The following is an 18,364-nucleotide window of genomic DNA, read 5'->3' as shown; positions in this document are numbered from 1 at the left end:
ACTGTTTTGATTGCTGGAAGGACTTTTTTGTTGTCATTGCTGGAAAATGCCTTTTGATAATTAGCTTCTTAGTATTGTATGAAATGATTTTTGAAACATTTAATTGTATTTCAAAAATAAATTTAAGCAAAAAATTCGATTTTTTTAATTAATTAAAATACAATTTATCAATTAAAAATATTTGAATAATATTTAATTAATTAAATAAATATTCGGTTTAATAAATAAAACATTTTTTTAAAAAAAATAATATGCACTTTGCCAGGGGTTAAACCCCTCACTAGTCCCTGGTTTTTTGCGAAATAGATTTGACATTCCATCAGGTGCGTCAGTGCCGACAGTTAGTCATTCAATGTGTCAGTCGATTGCAGAAAAAAGTGAGGGATTTTGCCAGGGGTTATAACAGGGAATAAACCAGGCCATATACCAGGGGTTGAGCCCCTCGTTTTTGTCCCAGGAGTATAACCCCTGGCAAAATGTTTGCGACGAGCGCTTTTGCCATTGCTTTCGCCCCTGGGAAATTCCCTCACAAATGTCCCTTTTCCCAGGGATTCTGTCCTTTTGACAAGGGTTTTGCCCCTGGCAAAATGTAATGTTTCTTGTAGTGAACATCCTCGCCAAATTAAACCTGTTTATGTAGACGTCGTGGTTGTGATTTCTGGTCAAATCTTAATCTCCTTTATCAATGAGATTTTATAAGGTGATATTTATTTTGGTTTTCTTCTAAAATTGGTAATTAAACGTATACTGTGGACTGGGTTCCCATAAGGTGATATTAATTATGCTCTAAACTGCCATGTTTTCCTGGTGTTTAGGCTTTTTTGTAACCATGTTGTACACTGCTTTATCCATAGGGAGTGCGTGTTTGTCTCTAAGTTTGTGACTTTATTTGAGGTTTTCTTTCTTTCTTTTTTTTCAATGAAAGAAGTTTAATTGTCAATTGCGTTTTTAGATGAATTGGTTGGGTTTAGTTAGTAGAATCAATACATTCAATATCTATCATTTGAATTTTATTATACTATATATTTGATTATATTATTTATGGATAGCTTCTCTTTTACTACTTTCAGGGTTGGCCCTAAGAATCTTTTATTAGTAGTTACTCTTCCATTTGTATGTGTTGTTGCATACTCACTGCAATGGCTGATATGGCTGCTCAGTTGATGTTTCTATGTTAATTAATATGTTTTTACAGCTGAAAAAGAAGAATCTTTGTTGTTCTTTTAAACAAGATGAAAAGAAGGCATTATGACTAAACACAAAAATAGAGGTCAGAAGCAAGTGATTGAGAGAGATAAGAGGTTCTCTTGAAGAGGAAACACAAGTTGATCATAAAGTTTTCCTTATAGGTGACAAGTATGTTATCAAAATTTCATCGATGATATGGGTGAATTATTTTTTATTGGGAATTTGAAGTGTTGGAATGAGGATTTGGAATTTTTAATTTTTTTTTTTTTTACTAAAGGATTTTGAAAAACTGCAATTGTCAATGGAAATTAACACTAATATATGTGGTGGCCAGCAGTTTCTGTTTGTCACTGTGTATTTTGAATAGCATTTAGGCCACTGCGAAGAATTGTATAAGATTTAAACTGATATACTTGAACTCGAAGATCGTCTTAAAAGCTACGGCTAACTTCCAGGTATCTTTTAAATTCAGATTTTGTTAGGGATTTTTTTCTTCCTTTTCTGCTTCATAAATTTGTGTTCCTGATTTGAATGAAATTTGTTGTATTTTCGATTTCGTTTAGGATATTGATGAAAGAGCTTGATTCTCCACTGTGTTTTTCTTCCTTTGCTTTGACTATAAGGCGTTCTCATTGGGGTGTTAGGTTAAGCTTGAAAACTCTGTTTTTCAATTGGTACCTCTTAGCTTTTCTCTAGGAAGAGATCCACAAAAATGTTCAGGTTCTCAATCTCATAAGATATTATTTTTGTCAATCGGAAAAGCATGTTCGTTTGTTGCTTTGATTGGTTTGTACAATTAATATTCCCTTACAACTTCTCAAAATGTTAATTTTGTAGCTACTACTGAGTTTTATAAATTTGGGTAATGTATTGTTTTAATGGAATTTGATATTGATTTATTAAATTGTGGTCGTAGTTAGTTTGACATTTTCTGAAATTGGTGTTGTCAAAGGATGTTTCTATTGTAAGAAATAGGATGGTGCAATTATATCAACAAGGGCTGGTTTGGTCATACTAAATTATGAGGGTGCTGCACTGAGATTATGGACATATATATGCATCACTTAATGATTTTTATTGTGGTTCCTAAAATTGTTTATCAAGGAGTTTATTCTTTTTTTTCAGCTTCTGCCTGATTCCTAACCTCTCTATTTGCCTATCAAAAAAAAATTTGTTTATAAGGAGTTTACTTTAAATTTTCTTTTCTTTTCTCTTCTGCTTTTTAAACGCATACATTATAGATTTCCTTTGGTTTAAGTTATATGACATTTGAAGGTTGAATGATTGATATGTTAAAAATATGGCTTTGGTTCTCTATAACTCCGTAATTTAAATGGATGTTATGGAGCATAAAGAAGGGAAATAAGTCTATACAAGGTAAAATTTGCAGTTATTATTCAATTAATTTGTGTAATTGTTATACTCAATAGTAAGTCCATACAAGGTAAAACTAAAATGGATTGATTTAATTTCATTCTTTGTTTTGGTTTGTGAAGATAAACGGTCAAATGACTGAAGTTGCAGTACAAGGTCCTATAAAAGGTATTTCAAAAGTACTCCCTCCGTCTCATAATACATGACACAGTTGACCCTATTACGCATCCCAATGCATAACTTTGAGCTTAAATATGTTGAATAATATATTAGAAAAAATTATAAAAATTTGATATTTTGAAAATACTCATCGAGACAAATCTGAAGGCATCTTATATGATATTATTTATCTTTGTATATTAGTAGAAAAATAAGGTCAAAATAAGTTAGGTCAAAATTGCACATTTTCAAATAGGTCATCTATTGCGGACGGAGGGAGTATTTGGCTGGCATATCATCGGGAGTGCTTACAATGTCTGCTGAGGGAGAACTGGCCTGCCTTCATTATATTGATTGACTCTTCACTCTGCCAATGACTTTGCTAGGAAAGTCTCAAATATAGGTTACTAGATTCAGAGGGCGATATTGGTTTGTGGGGACATGAGTATGTTAGGTAAGAATTGTTTAATTAGTTTTAAAGTTATGTATTCTCTCCATCTTAAAATTGTCTCTTTCACGCTGATTTCATTTAATTTTGGGTTGAAATATATCCCAAGAATTATCATAAATCTCTTGATAAAGTTTATGCAATATGACACAAAAAGCATTAGCATCTGGTAATATGATCATATTATATCCTGTTCAAAAAAATATGATCGTATTATATTTGTTTATTTCTTAAAACTCTTTCTCTTATGAACCACTTTCAATATTTTGTTTTAGGCGAGTGTATATTTTTATCAGCACCCTTCACATGATAAGGATTTGTGGACCTGATTCATAGTAAGACTATTGATTTCTGTCATGTGAAAGTTGTAGACTGCTTCAATTCAAACTACTTCCAAGGCACCATCATTGTTGATCTCCAAGGAACTTATCTCTATTTTATAAAGTCATTCCTCGAGGATTATTAACTTAAAGTTTCTGATGTTATCTTAATGTTATTCTCATACCTCAATGCTATCTTAATGCTATTCTCATATACCTTCCACAGTCAGTGTTTTCACATGGTCATCTGTATAATCCACCCATGAGAGTTACATTTAAGAATTGGTTTGAAAATTCTGTTGACTGATGAATATGTCAACTGCATTAATACGACTTCAAATGTGTTGTATAGAGAGTTTTTTTTAAACGTGTAAAACTTGAATTATATAATCAAGTCATTTGTATTGTTTTTGGACTTGCAGTTGTCATAATTTTGTGTGATGTTGAATATTGAATTTCAAGGAATGTTTTTGAATTTCAAGGAATGTTTGTGTTACTATATAAGGCTGGCTTGGAACTATTTATCAACATGTACATATCTTATGTGTTATATTTTACTATATTTTTATCCACACTATAAATGCCCGTGCGTCAGCACGGGTAGGGGATCTAGTTAACATTTCTAATTTAATTAATTTATTCCATGTTGTCTTAATTTCAAAGTGCAAACTAATTTCTTAACCTTTGGTAACGAAACAAAATGAGAATATAATTAAGGATACAACGAAAGATAAATATTTCAGCAAGTTCTTGATGCTTTCCCCTTTCTTTTTTGTTTTCCACTTATTTGAACAAGATGAAGTGTTATAAGAAATTAAAATCAAAGTGGCCAAATAATTTGGTATTTATAAAGTTTTTTATTGAGTATGGTATTTATAAAGTTTTAAAAACAACTTTTCATACATATATGCCAATTACTTATATCAAGGATAAAGTATATTTTCAAATTGTTAGGACTATATGAGTTAACTATATTACATTTCTGGTTGAAGAGCTAAAATAAAACTATAAAAGACTCACCAAAAAAATTATATTGTACTTTGTTGTTTATTTTAACGCCCCACCCGAAACTTTTTTTCTGGCTCTGCCACGGTTGGGGTTTGATTTTGTGAGCATATATTGTGGGAGGGAGTTGCGAGAATAATTTAAACATTGAGATAGAAATTGTAATTTGTTGAGCAAGTTCATCACGTATTTGTTGGTCTTCTAATTAATTTTCTATTTGATCTTTATCCTTAATTAAGTTTCTCTGTATTCTATTTTCTTCACTAAACTATTCTATTTTGTTAGTTGTTCATTTTCCTGAAAAGAAGCTTGTTATTACGGTCATTTTGTTCCTCTGATGTTCTGTCTTGTTCTGTGTTTTTTTAGATTAATTATTAATAAGGTTGAATTAAGATTGTGCTTGTTAAAGTTTTCTCTCTTGGTTTGATTAGGAAGACATAGTGAATAACTAAAATGAGATTTTACATTATTAGAAGGGAAAATATTTGATAGACAACCATACACCTCTTCAACACTACACCGTGAGAGAGATAGAAATACCTCTTCTACACCACACCATGAAAGAGATAGAATTAGATATGGTATGTTGGTGAATTCATGGAAGAGATATAGAGAGAAAAAATAGAAAAGTTGTTGAATAAGTGTAAAGATATTGAAGGTGTACAAATATCATTACTCTTATATTGTTCAAAAAAAAGTTTCCAAAGAAATGTTAACGAGTAATGTGTATTCTTTTCTAAGAAAATTTCCCATATATACATACATACATGTTGTAGTATGACTCAAAATTTGATGGATGGAGAATATTGTTGCTAAAAATATAAAAGATTTGTTTCAAATATATTTTGTGCTGAAAATATATTTATGGACAATAAATATATTTTTGTACCGTATGATGGACGATTTGATGCAAATATATTTTGAAAGGGAATATTATATTTTTTATGCAAATATTCTTTCACAAAAAAAAGTATCTTCAGCGTGATATCCGTTCCAAATTTACGAGTTATATTTCTCTATAAATATAGACCTTGTGTCAGATGTAAACCTTGAGATAAAGGGGGTTGAAACAAGGGTTTAGAAAGGCAACAACAAAACTAGGGTTTGTATAGAGTTTGTCTCCTGGCAACAAGCACTAGGGTTTGAGGGTTGATTCACCTTGGGAAACACTATTAGGATTGAGTCTCTTGGTTACGGGATGAGATGGGGGCTTTGGGTAGCATTAGGCGGGAGACTTATTCTTGTAACCCATTGATATCTCTTTTGTAAAGTTTTTTTTTTTTTTAAGGCATCTCTTTTGTAAAGTTACTCATCATATAGTGAAACGGGGGGCTGCTCTCTCCCCCAGACTAGGTCAATTTGGACCGAACTGGGTCAACAAATTCTTTTGTGTTCTCTCTTTCTTTCTCTCGTTGTTTTCTACTTCTATTTGTGATTATAACTTCCATACACTTTGTTTTGGTTGCTTGACTATCCCTTGCTCCACACATCAAGTTTGTTATTGGTGTGATTTTTCATCGAATTCACAACAATACATTAAAAAAGCCCTGCCTTGGTTTTCTCTTTTCATTTTTGGTGGTTGAATTCCTTACCTTGTTTGGGCATTTATATGTAATAGGGGGTCTTGGCACTTGGCCCCTTTTTTGTTTTGTTACCTTTGATTATTCTGATGTAACTTAATACTCTTTTAGGTGGTTGTTTGGCACTTCTTGTGCTCATTTTTCCAGGGTTTTAGTAATATATTCCATTTTAACTTATTCAAAAAAAAAGTTTGGATAAGGAATTGACTCTTATTCCACAAGGGTGTGTGTTCAACTCTCGTTGTTAGCGCAAAGATAACTTTTTATTAGTAAAATAATGGGTTGGTTTTGGTTGATCCAAATTATAATTTAAAACTAAGTAAATTTGGTGAACAAGTTTGATGCAAGATATAATATAACATACTAAAACTTTTGCAAAAAATATAATATACTAAAAATTATTAGTTTTTTCTATGTTAAGATCGCTTTACAGTTTGAGAATTTCTTTTCCCACCCTTCACTCCTCTCGCGCGCCCTCCAAAATCCTCATTTTACCCCGTTGGGATTATATAATCTGAAGCGGTTTTTGATATCTTTGGATTATAGAATAGAATATAGAGTACCAGAGAATCTTCCTTTAAATCACATTCTACCTCAATAGCAATAACAACATAATTCAACGTATATTCAACAACATAATATAACAACAATAATAATGGCAACATAATAAAACACAAACAAGATGATGGATGAGCAAATCTAATTTTTTTCATCGGATTCATCCATTGACCCCGTGATTTCTTCTTATGTCCAGGGCAGAATCAAACTTTCTCAAATAGCATGAACATATATCACCAAGGTATCTACTAACTCGGTCGGCCCTTCAAACTATACTGACCAAATATAGAGAATGTAGTTTTCACGTCATCGTCATTCTGGTGTTTCATCAAGGTGAACTGAACCCTTCTATTTGAAATTTTATATGTAATTTTATAATTTTAAGACATTATGTGTAGTCTCTCCTATGTGGGACTTATAAAAAAAAAAAAAAAAAATCAATTCACACACTGGCCATAAAACATTTTGTTCCAACATACAGAAGCAACAAAATTCAGGTTGTTTTTGGACATAATGAATGTTAAGGAGTAAGGTAGAGATAAGGAGCAAGATGGAGTTGGCTAGTGTGCAAAAGTGAAGATTGTTGAGTGTATGTGATCCACCGGCATTGACAGAGAGAGGAGATTGCACAGGTAAGTAAATGTGAACATTGAGAAAATATCCTTATATGTGATTGAGGTTTGTGAGTTGTGAATGCTTGAGAAAAAGTAATCAATACAGCAAATATATTCATTGTGGTAATAGAAGGTGTGGTCACTCAATTCATACATTCAGTTCTTTGTGTGGAGAGTTGACATTAGAATGAAGGCAAACATTTCATTAGAGATGCAAATTGATTATTGGTCATCACTATGAGTCCCTCAACCTTGCCAAGAACGTTCTGCAATACCTTGATGACTGTGTTTCTTACAAAGTGTCAACTTCTCACTCTTCTAATGTTAAAGAATCACGCACATATTTAAGTGTTTTGTGCAAATTTTCATACTCCTGAGGCTATATATAGGACACTAAGAGCAACGCATTCATAAAATGTGTATCATTTCTCAGGTGTAGTTTTCTCAATCATTGAGGTTGAATTTCATCCTTCAGACATAGAAGTTCATCTCTGAACTGAGTAACCAAATTTCTCATGTGTTCTTCTTACAATTTAATTTCGTATTTCTTGCTTTTCATGCACTCAATTGGTTTGCAATCAATCGAACTGCATACACTTTGTTGGAAACTAGGGCTGTATAGTGTTTAAGAAACACCCTCCAAAACAGAACTGTCTACCCCATATTTTACCCTTGTTCCACATTTCATTGGCCTGTGCAGTGTGAAATCAACTTCACCTCCTATTTGGCTGAGAAATTGCGATAAGTTCATCTAGCACTGGTTACATGAATTTCTCCCATCTTACCCATGTATGTAACAATTTGGCATATATATGTAAAAAAATATATCCAGAAAGTGTATATCACAAACTGAGAAACTAAATACCTTAGATTAACTTATTTGAGTTTATTTATATATAAGCACTTAAAACTGTATAAAAGATCTGAGAATAGCATACAAAAAAATTTCATCTTATTTTCATTATCTCTTTAACACAACTTAAGAAACTAGATTATACATAAGTGCTTATCATGATGAACACTTATCAAACAAGCTACAAACTAAGCTATTAGATAAGTGCTTAAATAATCAGCAGAATCTTTCTCCTAAACTTGTGGATCAAATACCTAAACTATAGACTTATCAACCACATAAAAAATGATTTTCTATAAGATTAAAAAAGTCAAAACATAAAGTAGAATCAAAATTCACCAGAAAATATTAAAGAACAGTCTAATTCATTAGATTCAAATCTTGTTGAAACTTACAAAGGAACAATCCAAATAAGCATTTTAAAGAACAATCACATGTTCAAATTACACAGTTAAAGCATAAAACAGAATATAGTGTTTCTTCTTCATCTTCAACCTCCGAAACCATAGAGGGTTCTTCCTTGTCTCTTCAAAGCATAGACAACATCCATTGCTGTTACAGTCTTCCTCCTAGCGTGCTCAGTGTATGTGACAGCATCACGAATGACATTTTCCAAGAAGATCTTCAAGACACCTCTGGTTTCTTCATATATCAATCCACTGATTCTCTTGACACCGCCTCTTCTTGCCAATCGACGAATAGCAGGTTTGGTGATACCCTGGATGTTATCACGAAGAACCTTCCTATGCCTCTTTGCACCTCCCTTTCCTAGTCCCTTACCTCCCTTTCCACGGCCTGACATTTTCAAGAGAAAATTTGAGAAAACGAAATAGAAAAATTTGGGAAATTTGAGAAATTAGGGTTTTGATAAGAGATTGAATTGTAGTGGGAAAGAGAGAAACGGATCTGAGTATTTATGAATGGTAGCGACTAGCGAGCGGGATGAATAAGAGGGAAACTCAATTTTGAGTTTTGATCTCCATCGTTGAATTTCAAGTTATCGACGGTCAATATTATCGATCCGCGTGTAGTTACGCAAAAGGATACTGAACGTCGATAAGTAAACTTTAACGGTCCGATTTGTTTTCTTTGCGTCTGTGCGGATCACCACTTTCTTCCTTTTTGCTAGTTTTGTTTATCCATCTTTTTTTGAGGTGCTAATTCGGAGACTCAATTATGTAAAAAGAAGGATATAAAAGATAGTTTCCCTTTAATCATCATTTTCTTTTTTATTGATCATCATTTTCTTCTTTAAATATAAAAAGTTTAATTATTATGTAAGTAACCAAATTAGAACCGAGTCTCTGAATTTGTTAAAATTATTTAATTAGATAACTGGACTATCTTTTAATAACACATACAAAAGCAAAACAAATATATAAAAAAAATATTCATGTTATGTTTTTATAAATAGTGAAAGAAACAAAAAGGTTACCATTAACTAGATTCATAACTCAAGAAAAAATTACTTTGTTAGATTTCATTCTTGTTAACATTGAAGGGGTATTTCCCAACAATTTTGAAGAGTCAATACCAGAGAAAAAGCCTACTAAAGCATGATTTGCAATATACATAAACTTTGCAGACAAGTATGAGAATTTAAGCTAAATTACATAACTTAACAACTCATCCATCACGAGCTTCCATCTTCTATTTCTAAAAAAGATGTGAGAATCCATAGTCTTTTCTCTTATCCAGTTACAGATCATTTCTTCAACCACATCACGCCCATTTCGACTACACTTGATCTTAAATTTGTTCACTTTATCATGTTGGACATAAATCAATTGATAAAAGGCAAAGGTAGTGAAATTGGATTCATCTTCATAGAGGACAATAAAGCTTGTGTGATACCAGCAATTCAAACTCAGTTGAGACAAAGACTTAAAACCAACTAAACTTAAAAACAAAACACAACACACAAAACAACATAAGTAACACAAGACCCACAAAAAACACACAAATGGAAAAGCAGAATTCAATCGAAGCTAAACAAACCCAACCAAAAATAACCCATGGAGGTTTCCGCGGAGGCCTTTCGGTGCCAAGCTCTAGAGAAGAAAAACCAAGCCCAATTTTCTGCAAGGTGGAGGGGAGTCACAACAGTAGCCGTCATTTCCGTATGTTCACGACAACTTCACATATTATTAACCTATCCATGCCAACATATACAATTTCACATATAAAATGGTAGTACAATCAACAACTTATTCATTTAGTGGGAGAGATTAAGAGTTCTGGAAACAATACAACTGAAGTCATTGTATTTACACAAAATCCAAACAATAAAATCTTAGCAAAAATTCGGAAGCATAGGTGTACCATGAAAACAGAAAATTCATTCATTTATATTAGGCATTGGTTGGCCTGACTTGTTTACTGCATAAAAGCTACTTTAAAACAAAGTTAAAATTAAGGGCTTTAAGAAAGAAGTTAAAGTTGTTTGGTCACTTTATTATTTTTAGTTTTACAGTTATTTTTAAGTTAAAAGTTGTTTAGCAAAACAATAAGCTACAAATAGTATCTTCGTGTTAGATGCACATTTGGTGATAAATGTATGTCTCAGATATCTTTTCCAAACATATATACGCTTAATCTTAACAAAATTTATGTCATGAGCACAATGATTGAGTTTTTTATTTGTATACCATTGATTAAGCTTGTGTAGAAGCACTTTAGGAACAAGTCACAGTACATCATTAGTAATCAATCCATGCTAGCAGGTACAATTGAAATACATGAAGCTCTTCTTACATAAAATTGTAGTACAATCAACTTTTTCATTTAATTACTCTCATTCATTTAGAGAGAGAGAGAGATACACAGTCCTGAAAATAATAGGAATCACTCAAGCAAGAGTATGCCATGAAAACAACATCAGGGAAAATTCAACGAATTACACCAGAACAAATGATATGACCCAGATTCCAAGGAATGTTAATCAGCCATTAGTTTAAACCAAATAATTGAACACATCCAGCACACTACATATCATACCCTGATATAATATTGACTGCTCAGGGGATGGCTTTGGAATGGATTCTACAGTAATGAAAAGGAAAAAAAAAATATATACAGTACCATTTACAAATCTCTAATCCCATCCTAATGTTGATAAGAGCATGTGTACTAGTGGATGATGACATTTTTACTGTTACATGTTATACATTGCATTCCATTATTTTGTCTTAAAATGTGTTGGTGTCAAATACAGTAGAATAGCTTATAGTTATTTAGTCTTAGTGGTACCATCAGTAGAGTATGAAATATGTATAGTACTATATATTGTTGTTGAAAATGTGTAACTATTTCTCATATGTACCAAACACAGATATAATTTGGCTATCACGCTTCTTAAGTAAAGACTTAATGAATGCATGATCAGCTGCATATCTCTCCTAAACTTATGAAACACATACAGAACCAAAGAATTTAAATTAAAATGATTCTGCAAAAAATTGTAAAAGATAAACATAAACTAGAATATTCAGTCTCCACTATGTTATGATACAATGATGATCAACAACAAAAGTAATTTAATTCCTTAAAAAAAATTAATTTAATGATTGCATGTTTGAACTAAGATATTGCCCTGTTTGAACTAATAACTTATTGTGCAGCTTATAGCACAAGCGCTTATGAATAAGTTATCTATAACATATAATTTAATCAAACTGTGTATAATCTATAAGTTGTTTTCATAAAATGTCCTAAAGAGCTTAGAGAAACAAGCTGAAAACAGTTTATGAACATATCATAAGCTGTTTTCATAAGCTCTTCTGAACAGTGTCACAACTCACAAGTGTTTATGTCAGTAAATATGTTCAATTAAGTTAATCCAAGCATGTCCATTATCAAAAACAACAACAGGACATACAAATAAAGTCATGTATCATTAAAAGTCATCGCACAGGCAGCACACAAACACTCATCAATTCTCTGCAATATGGGAATGCACAAGTGGAAGGGGATCAAGATTGCTACACCATGGAAAGACTTCAGTCACTTTCTCTAAGGAGGGCCAATACTTGTGCAGTATGATAATGCACATGTGAGGGGGGGATCAAGATTGCTATTCGCTACTCTATGGAGAGACTTTACCCACTTTATATGAATTGACTGCGATAAATCTTAGCTACTGATTCGGTGGAAATATGAAGATTTCAGAGCAAACTTGTGGTGAAAATCCCCTGCAAATGTAACAAAGTCACGTCAGATGCAAGGCTTTGTGGTAAGAAGATGATGAAGAAATTAAGTTAGAAAATATGCAAACATAATATAATCTGAAAGTGTGTAGTAAAAAAATTAAAAGAGAATTTCTGGTTCTGACCATATAAGTGATAAATCAGTAAGTCTCGTTAGGATTTTCTTTGCTTTGGATGAGAGGAACGCCATCTTTCCTCCAAACTATACGGTCTTCGCATAAAGCCTCTACGACCTCAACATATAACTGGTGCTCCTAAATTTGGAAATCAAAACAAGCAACTAATAATTGATATTTATCTTGTCAAAAAGCTAAATTATTACTATTTTTATTGCATAAATATTTTGACACAAAAATATATCAATTAAATTCAATTCAGGATTGAATTTGTTCAATGGTTTCAAATGCCACAATTTATTGGGGAGCTGAATGATGTTATAAACTGCCATTACCTCTCTTAGAACCCTTGCAGCCAACTCTTCTTCAGTATCGTTAGCAAGCACAGGGACAACACGTTGAGCAAGGATACGCCCTGTGTCGTAATGCTCATCCACAAAATGAATTGTAGGACCTGAAAATCTAACACAGAAAAAGACGCGATGATAAGTAGTGAGAAAAAAGTATAGAAGTTTTTTCATAGAGATAACATACTTATTTTGAAATAACTGTACCTTGCGCCAGAAGCAATTACTGCTTTGTGTACTTTCATCCCATAGTAGCCTTTGCCTCCAAAAGATGGAAGAAGTGATGGATGGATGTTAAATATAGATCTTCGATAAGCCCGGATCAGTTCCACTGGTATAAGCTTGAGATATCCGGCTAAAAGAATAAAATCAACTCCGAATCTCCTGATAAAAAAATGCACCATAAGCTGATAATCTAAACATGTCTCCATGTAGCATATCATATTCACATATCAAATTCATTATATACTAAAAGTTATATATTAAAAGTTAAATTCATTATATCACATTCACATATAGCATATCACACTTACATATCAAATTCATTATATCACATTCACCATAAGTTTTATTGCTTTTGCAAATTTAGTTATAGCTAAATTAATTTCAAATTTGAAGTAAAGCATTCACATATCAAATTCATGATATACTAAAATTTAAATGCAAAAGCAGAAAATGAAAGAAAGAAGCATCTAACCTTAGTGTATCAACAAGGTCATTTGAACTTAATCCATCAGATCCATCCTTTGCTTTGGGGAACAATATAACCGGTATACCATTTTGTCTAGCATACTCCGCACCTCCACAGTCTGGTATTGATGTAAAAAGAAAGAGAAAAATTAAGTAAACTAAACATTCAAAGTAAAAGTAAATCAAAACAGTGCCAATATCCTGTCACATGTAACATGTTGCATCAGTACACAAAGAAGCTTCCTTCTTCAAAAGACATGTATAATAAAAATATCTTTAAAGATATGCATGTCATTGCCATCATAATCACTGTTGTTAATCTCAGATAGCAGGGCAGAAGGCGCAGGCCCCCTTAACTGCTATAGCAGTATAGCGGATAGCCGCTATTGCAAAGAGGAAAAAATAGTATACAAACTAATCAATCCCAACAAGATACATAAATACTAAAAAATAACAAAATACACAAAATTAAAGGGGTAGTCACTCTTATAGATAACATTGTGAATTTGTCACAAACATAAGGGTAGTCACTCTTAACTACTAATTGAATTAAAAAAACTGAGCAAAAAATTGAGAAGCAAATGGCTTTGCACACACAAAAAATAGAGGCAGAAGAAAGAGAAAAGGAGTTGGAGGTCCTGGGTTGATACCCGGACAAGGAGTAAAATATTAATCTAACAAACTAACCACTAACATTTGCAATTAAAAAAACAAGCACAAGAAATGGAATTATCTTTCTATAATTCAATGTTAAAGGTGAATGCGGATTGGATTAAGATCCCAATCTACCCATAGTGCCTGGCTCCTCAGAGAAGTTCAATTCTCTGCCTAAAAACATAAATACACTTTCGCATACCCTCTCTCATCCTCCCCTCACTCCTTCCTTATAACAGAATTCTCACCCACAACTATATACCCTACTCTGCAACATCAGCAATTACTGCCTATTCTCTATTTCCCTTACATAATTGTTCACACCATGGATTAGGGATTCTGATCCCACAGTTGGTTTCCTAACAGATGTGGCCGCGAAACAACTTTTCTGCCGCTATTTTTCCGCGATTAGCAGCAACTGCTGTTGGTCACAGATAGCACTGAAATTGCTTCGCAGGCTCGCAGCAGACCGCTAAACTGCTCCGAAAAACTGATATAGCGAGATCATGGTGCTATTGACAACAAAGCTTAACCACAACCGTTTCATCAATCAAAATTGAATACAATATGCTTATAAAAAAAAAAAAAAAAAAACTAGTGCGAGAAGCCAAGCAAAATGTAGCTAAGCTCAATGATATAGAAGTAGAGGGCTAGTTATAAGGACCATTACCAATTTTATTTGTGACTAATACAACGACATCTCCATGAAGTGATCCCCTTTTGGATGCGTCATGAATCGATTTAAAGTTCGACCCTCCACCAGACACAAACACAGCCAGCATTTTCCTTCTCCCTGTGGCTGGAGCATTGGCCTCAAGCTCCTTGCTTGAATCTGCAGTATCACTACTACACCATACTCTCCTCCTAGAACTGTAACATCCATCTTTTTTTGCAATGCTGATAGGGCACAAAGCTCCGCTCCGAACCTCGAAATTTTGGGATTGAATAGAAGAGTATGATGAAGAAAGTAAAGAAGGGAATTTCAATGAGTAAAGTTGATTCTTGATTGGAATTGATGGTGCGGATGATAATTTTGGGATAAACCCAGAAACAATATGTTGAATTTCCATTGAAATTTTGGTTTGATAAAAAATTCAAAAACTTTGTAAAGTGCTATGCGTTGTTGACTCCGTTGCGATTTCCGGTCAGTGGAATTCAATGCGATTCCAGCACGTTTCTGATACAATGCCAAACGCGGTTTTTTTTTTTTTTTTTTTTTTTTGTATGGGGTTAGGTTTCGATTACGATGAGTTCTGAGGTGAGGTAGAAGAAAATAAAGTGCTTTTTATTTTCTGTTTTGGATGGAGCGAAAGTGAAACGAAGGAAAGGTAAAGGTTTCTCTGTTTAAAAGTTTATTGCAATAAGCATTATATTAATAAAAATGTAGTATGAACTATTGATCAAATAATAAAATGCGTTCAATTGTTATAATAATTTATATTATGTCTCTTTAAATTTATGTTTATTTTTCATTTAGGTCATTTTTTTAATGTAAGCAACCGTTGAAAAGATGATTGAAAATCTGGTTAATCACAAATTAAAGTGTATAATTCAAAAAACTTAAAAATATTTAGATTATATATTCCAAACTAAACTATTTTAAAATTATTTAAGAACGCGCGAGAAATGAGGAGGGTGGGAAAAGAAAATCTTTAGTATATATTGGGTTTTTTATTTTTTTGGATGATGTCTATTGGGTTGGTTTTTACTAGTGGCAAGTGGTAAAAAAAACCTTGAATTATGCTCTTTACCCAACAAAAATTGCTCGCTCCCAACTGAAAAGACGAAATCGCCCCTGCATGAGTTAACTCACGCTAGTGTTAGTTAGTTAATACGCAATTTTATTCAAAACGTAATTTTATTCAAATTTATTCAAGCCATTACATTAGAAAGGAATGTAGAAAACATCCAACTATATTGCAAGTCATTACATTTAATTATCTCCTTCGTCGCTTAAGTTAAATGGGTTGTCCTCGACAGTCCCTAAGGCACCTGCTTTTGGTTGAGGACAAAAATAACAAGTCCTTCAGCTCCTCCTCAACCTGGAATGATTGTACACCGGCACCTTCGAACTGTTTTTTTTACGGAACCATCACATTCGACTCCGTGTCATGTCAGAGTCGATTTATCTTTCTTCTTATCACTCTCGTTTTTCAACTGACCAAAGGTGCGTGAGTTAATTCACGCAGAGATTTACACTAGCGTGACTTAACTCACGCTGCGTGAGTTAAGTCACGTTGCGTGAGTTAAGTCACCCTACGTGCTGTTTTAAGGCCAGGCAGAACCTCATTTCATCATTTCCAATCTCAAATCTCTCTCAAAAAACGTGAAAAAACTTAAAAAAAACGTAAAAATCATTTAAAATGCATGAACAACCGGCCATGCGTGAGTTAACTCACGCGTAGTTTAACACTAGCGTGAGTTAACTCACGTTGCATGCATGAGGCAGCGTGAGTTAACTCGCGCAGAATAGTCGGTTGTTCATGCATCAAGAACACGTTTTGTGGACGGTGGTCAAGTGATTTTAATTGGTTTTACACGTTTTTTTTATATATTTTTACACGTTTTTTACTATATTTATTGTAGTTATAACCTATGTTACAATCTCCCCCTATAAATACACCTCCGAACTTCACCATTTCATCACACCATCATCTCACATTCTCTCCTCCTCCTCACCCTCTCACGTTTATTGTCTCAATCTTTTTACCTTTTTGAGGGTAAAAAGAGGTCAATCGAGGGGTAAAAATAGGTCAATCAAGGGATAAAAATAGGTCTATCGACTTGGGGGACAAAGAGGTTAACCCTTGGGGTAAAAGTAAATCTGCTTCTTTTTACCCCAAAAACTTTTTACCATGGGTAAAAAGACTCTTCTTGGCGTATAAAAAGAACCAGATTTAGATTTATGTCAATGGTTAATGTCTTTTTATCCAAGCAGATTGATCTCTTTTTGCCCCAACCTTGGTCTTCTGTTACCCCAAGGTTGGTCTCTTTTTACCTCAAAGAAGCAGACTTAGGGGGATGTATTGGATTAGGATTCTAAGGGATTTTAAAAGACTTTTTAATTATGAAAAAGTCTTGTGGTATTCAATCAAGACTCTTTGCAATTTTAAAAAAGTCTTGTGGTATTCAATCAAGATTCTTTGTCATTTTAAAAAAGTCTTGAGGTATTCAATCAAGACTTTTCATCACTTAAAAAAAGTCTCATGGTATTCAAAATCATTCAAATTTCAAAGGATTGTTTAATAAATTAGATTTTGATGGATTTTGTGAGATTGTCTAGTGAAATTTTAACAAAAAAAAGTCTTTCATGAAGACATAAGATTTCTTGGGATTGTTTTTCTTTAAAAGTTTTTATTATCTCTTTCTTATCCCTTCTTCCTTCTCTCTTCTCCCTTCCCTCTCTCCTCTCTTTTCTCCCTCCTCTCTCTCTCTCCCTTCTCTCTTCGTCTCTCTCTCTCTCTCTTCCCCCTTTTCTCTCTCTCTCTCTCTCTCTCTCCTCTCTTTTCTCCCCTCTCTCTCCATTCTCTCTCTCTCTCTCTTCTCCCTCTATCTCCTCTATTTTCTCCCTTCTCTCCTTCCTCTCTTCCCCTTCTCTATCTCTCATAAAAATAAAATAAAAAATAAGAGCATGTATTCAAAATATTATGATAGAGAGTGTGTTGTAATCATTACTTTTCAATGAGTACTAAAAATTCATAAAATCTTTTGAAATCTTATAAATCCATAAAATCCTTTAAAATCCTTTAAAATCTTATGATTTAAATCCATTGAAATCCAAATTGAAAATCCTGATTGTCTTTTAAAATCATGAAAGTCATTAAAATCCTACAAAATCTTTTAAAATCTTTGAGACTTTTTTAAGCAAAAATTGTCCTTCAAAATCCTAATCCAATACAGCCCCCTGTAATTTCGATTAAATGTATCAATTTATGTAAATGTATCAATTATTAATAAAATGAGGTTTTATATGTATTAAAAATGTTCCTTTCTTCTTTTTTTATTTATTTATATTAGCATTTATTTTATGATTTTGTCATCTAAATAATATTGTGTATTATTTATGTTCCTTTCTTCCTTTCTTTTTATTTATATTAGCATTTATTTTATGATTTTATTAAAATTGCGTATTAAATAAATTCTAAAAAAAAAGTTGCATATCAATAAAAGTGAATTAACACACGTTGAATTTTTCCAAAGAGTTAACTCATGCAAGGGCATTTTGGTCATTTCAGTTGAGAATGAGCAAAAAT

At 32.8% G+C, this 18,364-nt stretch overlaps 2 protein-coding genes across 2 annotated transcripts; both read right to left on the bottom strand.

Annotated features, from left to right (window-relative positions):
* Positions 1–8,447: 8,447 nt before the first annotated feature.
* On the bottom strand, positions 8,448–8,999 carry LOC146938907 (histone H4). The gene has a single exon (XM_085752758.1). It carries the CDS (start codon positions 8,899–8,901, stop codon positions 8,590–8,592), a length of 312 nt encoding a protein of 103 aa, XP_085608884.1. The 5' UTR covers positions 8,902–8,999; the 3' UTR covers positions 8,448–8,589.
* Positions 9,000–11,763: 2,764 nt separating this feature from the next.
* LOC146938906 (phosphoribosylglycinamide formyltransferase, chloroplastic-like) lies at positions 11,764–15,513 on the bottom strand. The gene is made up of 6 exons (XM_085752757.1): positions 14,782–15,513; positions 13,465–13,576; positions 12,975–13,151; positions 12,756–12,882; positions 12,430–12,558; positions 11,764–12,289 (listed from the first exon to the last, which is right to left on the bottom strand). Exons 1-5 carry the CDS (start codon positions 15,179–15,181, stop codon positions 12,445–12,447), a joined length of 930 nt encoding a protein of 309 aa, XP_085608883.1. The 5' UTR covers positions 15,182–15,513; the 3' UTR covers positions 11,764–12,289; positions 12,430–12,444.
* Positions 15,514–18,364: the final 2,851 nt, after the last annotated feature.

This window comes from Medicago sativa, chromosome 3 (genome assembly GCF_051527215.1).
Source record: "Medicago sativa cultivar Bolivia chromosome 3, Bolivia_mono, whole genome shotgun sequence".
NCBI classification, from domain to species: domain Eukaryota; kingdom Viridiplantae; phylum Streptophyta; class Magnoliopsida; order Fabales; family Fabaceae; genus Medicago; species Medicago sativa.
The sequence above is the reverse complement of the archived record's forward strand: the minus strand, read 5'-3'. Positions and strand labels throughout refer to the sequence as shown.

Coding starts and splice junctions, on each gene's coding strand:
- LOC146938906 (XM_085752757.1), bottom strand. CDS start 15,181: ATGGAAATTCAACATATTGTTTCTGGGTTTATCCCAAAATTATCATCC. Junction 13,577..14,781: donor ATTAGTCACAAATAAAATTG/GTAATGGTCCTT, acceptor CATCAATACCAG/ACTGTGGAGGTGCGGAGTAT. Junction 12,559..12,755: donor CTGCAAGGGTTCTAAGAGAG/GTAATGGCAGTT, acceptor TTCCAAATTTAG/GAGCACCAGTTATATGTTGA.
- LOC146938907 (XM_085752758.1), bottom strand. CDS start 8,901: ATGTCAGGCCGTGGAAAGGGAGGTAAGGGACTAGGAAAGGGAGGTGCA.